Here is a 7,628-nt window from a genome sequence, read left to right as displayed (position 1 = left end):
TTAAGTAGATTTTTATGTGTCGTGATGTATAATATTAGATGATATTTCTGTTTAAATTTTTAAATTTTTTTTACGAGGCATATAGGAATTTGAGACGGTCATTAGAATAATTGATTTTGAAATTTTTTAATATGGCATTCAGATTTTTTTAGTATTTTGATACTTCATTGTTGCTTATAAGTGAAAGTTTTTGTAATAAATTAATTGAGGAATAGACTTGGTAAAGTGGTGAGGCCACTAACTTCCTAAAGTTAATAAATCCATTAAAACTTATCGATATTATCAAAATTGATGAAATATTTAATTTGAGGGAATAAGTCCGATGAGTAAGTCATAGAATGGATCAAATATGAATAAGTGGGATAGATGAGGGATTAAAAGTGATATTTACCCTCAACAAAACACATTTTTCTAACCAATAAAATGAATTAATCTTAAATGTGTGTAAATGAGAAAATTATTAATTAAGATAATTAATATAAAAAAATATAGTCATTTATAGATGAAAGAGAATAAAGGGCATTTTAAGCTTTTTCATATTTTGTCAACCATGATACTTATTACAGAGTCTTCCCATTAATAAATAGTACAGATATATTCGGTGCACAAACGTATTAAATAGCATTAATTGTGCAGAGTACATCATGTTTTCAATTTTTCTTTAATTGTAGGTCAATTCATTTTTTTTTTTCGACTATATTATTCTTATAATGTGAAGATATATTTCTTTACATGTACTAACGTTCAAATATATACGATGATAATTTGATTATAAAAAAATTTATTTGACCTATAATAAATTAATCGGGATAAATATTAAAAATAGTGCCTTCACCATCATTGTTTTTGAAAAAATTACATCTGAAGAAGTGAAATTCGTGAATCAAACGTGGTTAGCAATGTCTCTACAGCCAGCCCACCTAATTGACTATGGAAACCCGAACTACGGCAAGTTTATCAGGTGCTGTTATTTGTTTAGAAATCTTCGATTTTTTGGGGCATTCAAATATTTATGGTATTTAGGGCATTCAAATTTTTGTCCCAAACCGACTCGACCCATTTTTTGAGATTAAAACAGTAATTTAGCCCATGTTGTCTTAATTATTTACTACTAGGTCAACATTAGGATTGCACTTGTGAAGCCTTTGTGAAACTCAAAATTTGTACTAAACAAAGAGCGGCCGATTTTTGTTGCAAAATTTGATACATTTTTTACACCATTCAACGTACACATGGCAGGTGATGTAGGTCGCGCGAAATCAGGATCGGATCGCAGGATCGGGTCGCTGAATCCTTTTTTCGAACTACCTGTTAGTGGATCCTGAGAATAAAGCAAACGTGAGACTAGCCGAGTAGCCCTCGATGATGGCCCTCCGATGTTTAAGTTAGAAAGGCAGGGTCAAAAAGATAAAATGAGATTGAATGAGATTACGAAATGACGGTAAACTGATGAGATAAAACGTAATTTGAATAATCATAAATGGGGCTATTTATAGTCTTACGATACCGTCTAGGAGAGCGCACGTGTCCCCTTTGAGATGCTGCCACGTCATTATAATCCTATGGTCTTTATTCATTCCCTGGTCAAAATTAGTCAAAATGGTCAAAATAATCAACTATGGGAATTTAAATACCTTAAAATGATAGGGGTATTTAGGTAATTTTGTAAACTCCTTCGTCAGCAAGTATATAGAAATAATATTATATATTTTATTTAATTAAGTAATAATTTTATATGCATACCATGCACATGTTGAATGTAGTAAAAAATGAAATAGAATTTATAACACTAATTTAGGGCTAGTCTCACAAATTTCGACTTCTGTGAAGACTTCAGTTGGACTTTAGTCATTTTACATTTAGAAGCATTAAATAAACTTTCCAACCTTAAAACTTCATGAAAATCCAAGGTTTCGTTGCCATTTTTGTTGAGTTGTTTAAAGATATTATACACATGGCCTGTATATATTAAACGACGTAAAAGATGAAACATCGATGTAAAAGATGAGACAAATTTTGGAACGGAAAATCTGATCCGCATAAAAGACAATAGCGAGAAAGATGGAAGGGATGAGAGAAATAGCGACAGCCTACTACGAGAGGGCGGGCGAAGAGGAAAATGATTCGGCAGCAGAGTTCTTCAGAAATCTAGATGTGAATGGCGACGGAAGGGTCGGTCGCTTCGAACTGAAGAGATCCTCCATCGGCTCCTGGTTGTCGAACAACAAAGTGTTCAAACAATGCGATGGAAACCTGGACTTTTACGAAGTTTTAGCTGTATATATTACATGGTAGATAAATTAGGTGCAGCTGCCGTTTTGCAATGGCTGTTGGGGGTTACTTGTTGGTCCGTACTTTTCTTGCTTGCTGTGTCTGGGAGTAAGCCCTCATGCCTTCGATCTATGCTGCGCTCGTTATGGTCACGAAAACACCGCCCACGAGCACCCGCCCGCAGCACTTGTTGGATCATCATTCTCTGCTCGACGTGTCAAGAAACCGTAGCAAAGAGGCAGAAAAAGGACGAGGCAATTACGAGTTCTTGGCTACGTAGTTGGATATTACATATCTTAATGTCATCAATAAACTAGGCTAATTTTTCATTTTAATTCGGTCTTTTATCTTATATTTCATTTCATGTATATATGAAGGTAACATGTACTATATTTACGGTATATTTTCACACAAGTCATATTCGAACCTGTTTTCTTTTCTCGTGCCCAACGGCAAATTTTGGCATTGGAATTTCGAGATACATTCCAAATTGCAGGAGATCCGCAAGAGCCCATTATTGTACGGGCTCTCCAGAAGCACTCCAGGCTTTGGCATATGTGTTTTTCGGAACAATGAACAGAAATGGAGACGGCAGGGTAGTCCTGTCGGAGTTCTTAACGTTCATGCAGCACGAAGGCTACTCACAGATGCGTAGCCCTTACTTCTTCAATGAACTAGATCTAGATGGTAATGGCGTTTAAGATTTGTTTGAGGTGATGACAGTATCTAATATATTATTAAAAGTGGCCGGCCATTTTGTGACTATTGTTGGAACATTATATTTGGAATATTATTTTTATGTGTCGAGTGCTTGAATTGGAATAGAAATGTAATAGGGTTCATGTCTGATAGCTTGCGCATATAGATTCCATGTCTACATTTTAAATGCTTAATGAAGAGTTATCCGCTTTAAAATTTAAAATAAAAACTGCAGAGAATAATTAAGAAAAGGAGGGAATTTATATATATTTTTTCATATATAAGTTCACTTGGCACATGTACATTTATCTAGCAAAATAAAATAATATTTTATTTAATTTTATTCTAAAAAAATATGCTTTATAATTATTTTATTCTCTTATTTAGAGTTGCATACAATAAATAGCATTTTATTGAAATAAGATGACTTTTCTGTAAATGGGAAAACTTAAACTGCAATTTTAAAGTTGTTTTCCTAAAGCATCTGATCAGAAATTGTGTTTTTTCCTTAAAGATTTGCAACTTCTTTTTTAAAGAGGTATAAATTGACTAGATGCATATTTTTTTAAAAAATCATTTAAATGTCTACATATATAGATGAAATCAAATATTAGGATACACGGTTCATATTTTAGTTTCTTGAATTATTCTTGAAAGGAGGTTTCCACAATTGCTATTCGCAATCTTGGTTAGTTTTGTCGCATTCCAGGAGTGAGTTTGTTTAACTCGATTGCAACCATATATTGGGGGCAAATTTCACTTTAACAACTATAAAATCACATTTCAAAACCTCTTCAGAATTCCTATTTTCCAAAATTTGAAATAGAAAATCCATTTCACTTAAACATGAGATAAAATAGCTCTACTTGTGAAAATTTAATTAAGGAAAATACAAGTTAGTTTAAACAATTGGAGCTTCATGTTTAGACCTTGAAATTGAATAATAACCCTTACAGCTCTACTTGAATAATTGAACCATGATCAGATTTGAAGAGGTCAAAACAAACCAACACTTTTGCAATAAATTTCCAGTCCCTTGAATAAATTAAAATAAAACCTAAAGTCAAGCTTTTATTGTCTTCATTTATTCGAAAAATGATGTCTGCAGGAAAGTCGAAATTTGTAATACTAGCAAAGCGACAGAAATACCGACAGAAAGATGGAAGGGATGAGAGAAATAGCGACGGCCTACTACGATAGAGCGAGCGACGAGGAAAAAGAATCGGCAGAAGAGTTCTTCAGGAACCTAGACGTCAACGGCGACGGAAGAGTCAGCCTCCTCGAACTGAAGAGGTCCGTGGGCTCCTGGTTGTCGAATGAGAACGTCTTTAAACAACTCGACGAAAATGGCGACGGAACCCTGGATTTTTACGAAGTTTTAGCGGTATATTACATGGTAAATAAAGTGAACCTGCTGGTTTGCAGTGGCTGCTGGGGTTTACTCGTCGGCCCGTACTTTTCTTGCTTGTTGTGTCTGGGAAAGAGCCCTGATACCTTTGATCTATGCTGCACTTGTTACCGTCGCGGAACCGTCGCCCACGAGCACTCGTCCAAGTACTTGTTGGATCATCATTCTCTGCTCGCCGTGTTGAGAGATCGTAGCAAAGAGGCAGAAAAAAGTCAAGGCAAGGTAATGAAATATGACGCTTTCTTGGCTAGTTGGATATTACATATCTTTTTCTTTTTTTTTTTTTGAGGGGGGATATTACATATCTTAATGTCATCAATTGAGCTAAGTTGATTTTTTTTTTAGTTTCAAAATTGATGTTTTCCTTTAGGTAAAGAGGGTAAAATGTATAAAATTTACTGTATATTTAAGAAAATGTTTGATCTCAATCGATTTTTTTCCGAACCTAATCGTTCATCTTATATTCCGTCTATAAAGTCCTAATCCAAATCCTCTATTCTGAATTCGTGTTCCGTCTTGTATTCTACTTCACACACATAGATGTAGAATTCATATCATTGGAAATATCATACGCATATGGTTTGAACTCTGAGTGGGATATAGCCGGTTCCCAATGGGAATGAGAGATGGGATCAAGGCAATAGCTACCTTTCTCGCTCCTGGTATGAAGTTACTATCACTTCTTCAAAAGCTTCTTCTTTCGTCCTTACGTCTTAGCCGACCAAGCGATAATAGGATTCAATTGAGCGTGCCAGTTTGTCTAGTTATATGATTTTATAAAATAAATGAATCCAAATATTAATTACTTAATACATTCTTGATCTTGGCTAACAGAAAGAGATGGAAGAACTGCGGGAGATCGCAAGAGCCCACTATCGAGCAGGTTCTCCAGAAGTCCAGGCTTTGGCGTATGAGTTTTTCAAAACAATGGACACGAATGGAGACGGTAGGGTAGACCTGTCGGAGTTCTTAACGTTCATGCGACAGGAAGGCTACTCACAAATGCGTAGTCCTTACTTCTTCAATGAACTAGACCATGATGGTAACGGTGCTCTAGACTTCTCGGAGGTGATGACACTATACTACATCATTAAAAGTGGACGACCGTTTTGTGATGGATGCGGAAACTTTATACCTGGAATATTTTTCTCATGTGTCGAGTGCTTTAAGAATCCTCAACGCTCGTTTAATTTGTGCCGTGATTGTTATCGCTCTACCAAATGTAACCACAATCACGATGGCCGGGTTCAATTTTTGGACAACTACACGTTGCTAGAAGCCAAAAGGGATGAAGATCTTGCGCAAACTGCAGGCGTAAACTCAAATGAGGTAATGTAATTTTAAGGGTAAACTACAATAACCTATTGTGACAGTTAGTATGTTGGCTTAAATGAAATTTTTGTCCCGTAACTTAGGTCATTTAGCATTTCATTTTCTCCTATATCTTTTTAATTTTCAAAATTTTAGTTCTTTTTTTTTTCCTTGGAGTTGACATTTCTCGCTGGAAAAATGTATGTGTTTTAAAATAAAAATTAAGCTTTTGTTCCTATCGGTCAATTTTTGCTAGCATTTTTGTCCTTTATCTTTTTAAGATAGTATTTTTCCTAAATCTTTTCAATTTTCATGATCTTAGTGCTTTTTTTTTCCCAGATTCACCCTTCTCGTTGCTCGAGGTGAACTCTAGCGAACAAAATGACTGAAATAACAAAAATTAAAAAGATATACGACCAAAATACTACTATAGAAAACAAAAGGACGAAACTGTTGAATAACCTAAGTTACGGGACAAAAAATAATTTAATCCTAGTATGTCTACCAACTATAATCAATTTTTTTTCTCATTCCAGCATAAATCTTTCAAGTACGTGTATTTTCATTTTGATCTTGCTTGACACACATTGTTATCACACCAAACCTATACCGATAACTCTCTCGTTGTGGCAGCCATGGATTACTTCCTCAAATGCGATCGTTCCAAGGCCGCAGAGTAACATGTACATAAATACTACTTATCCGACTTATAACACATACATCGTTCATCCTCCAACTCCGAGCCATAATTATTCGACTGCAATCGTTCCTGCATCCACCACGGTCAGTATTCCGACTTTATATTAGACATGACTTATGTTCCTTGGTCTTTGTTCTTGGAATTAATTACTGACACATGTATATATATATATGTTGTGATCAAATTTTTTCAGGACAAATGGAGGTTGGCACTCAAAGCATTCGAGGTAGCACTCAGCATTGGGAGTATTTCCACCACACTGTGTACAATCCTGTAACAACTAGCTAGCAAAATGCTGTTCTTCTTGAAATTGAGAAAATTTTACAAGTTTATTGACTTTTCAATGATTGTTATACTGCTTTACAGCTCCTGCGTGATTTTTGAGTTACTTTTTATTTTCTTGATTATGATCCGAAGGAAAATGTTTGAAGCAGACAATGTAAAGGATATGAAGATAAATTTATGTGTAAATTATGAAAGCTGGTAGCAAAAAAGCTTCAAGGGGTTCTTGCTTCAGAGCTAATTAAGATTGTGTAAAAGTTGTTTGATCAAAACTGTGTCTTATTTTCTCTTTCTTCTACGTAATGGGGATCCAATTAAGGAAGAGGATGTGGTTTTTGTAAATTATTTTGAAGTAAATAGTATGTATGGATGATACCTTAAATTTGTGTTTAGTCTCTCAAGTTCATTACTTGATTTTACTATTTCTAATCTTTGTTTTTATCTCAGTTTGATCAATTTTCCACTGAAGATGTTAGAAAATTGTCGTGTGAGAGAGGGGCCAATACGAGAGTAAATCTAAAATTACGGATAATAAAATTAAGAAATGAATTTGAAGGATTAAAGTAATTCTACACAAATTTAAGAGACTAAGGATTAATGTGGCATGCACGTGACTTTTTCTGGCCAAATTGATAATTTCTGACGACAAATGTCCTTACTTTGCCATTTCTTTTAAACTATTGGAGAAAATAACACTTTTAGTCCCTAATTAATATTACTAATTCAGTTTCAGTCCCCAAATGATAGCGGGCTATAGTTTTAGTTTAAAAACTGCCTTTTTTTTGGACAAAATTATTAATTTTGGTTAAGTATCCATTGAAATGAATGGAAGCAAAATAATTGTGGAGAACACAACCATATTGGAGAACACGACATGGGCGTGTTCTCATCAGCTCCATAGTGCAATTTTATTTTATTTTATTTTTTGTGAAATCGCTTCCGAACACAAATTATCAA

The 7,628-nt window shown here is 34.5% G+C and overlaps 1 protein-coding gene across 1 annotated transcript; it reads left to right on the top strand.

Moving 5' to 3' along the window:
• Positions 1-4,013: 4,013 nt before the first annotated feature.
• LOC105172030 (uncharacterized) lies at positions 4,014-6,754 on the top strand. The gene is made up of 4 exons (XM_020697195.2): positions 4,014-4,600; positions 5,213-5,707; positions 6,323-6,472; positions 6,583-6,754. The coding sequence occupies exons 1-4, from the start codon at positions 4,130-4,132 to the stop codon at positions 6,664-6,666; spliced, it is 1,200 nt and encodes a 399-aa protein (XP_020552854.2). The 5' UTR covers positions 4,014-4,129; the 3' UTR covers positions 6,667-6,754.
• Positions 6,755-7,628: the final 874 nt, after the last annotated feature.

Source organism: Sesamum indicum, linkage group LG10, assembly GCF_026168435.1.
Source record: "Sesamum indicum cultivar Baizhima isolate 11 linkage group LG10, ASM2616843v1, whole genome shotgun sequence".
Taxonomy (NCBI): Eukaryota; Viridiplantae; Streptophyta; class Magnoliopsida; order Lamiales; family Pedaliaceae; genus Sesamum; species Sesamum indicum.
Note: the sequence above shows the minus strand (reverse complement) of the source record. Positions and strands in the feature narration are given on the sequence as shown.

Bases quoted from the DNA above. Each gene is read 5' to 3' on its own strand.
- LOC105172030 (XM_020697195.2), top strand. From the start codon at position 4,130: ATGGAAGGGATGAGAGAAATAGCGACGGCCTACTACGATAGAGCGAGC. The intron at 4,601-5,212 runs GTAATGAAATAT...CTTGGCTAACAG, and splicing joins CAGAAAAAAGTCAAGGCAAG to AAAGAGATGGAAGAACTGCG. The intron at 6,473-6,582 runs GTCAGTATTCCG...AAATTTTTTCAG, and splicing joins TCGTTCCTGCATCCACCACG to GACAAATGGAGGTTGGCACT.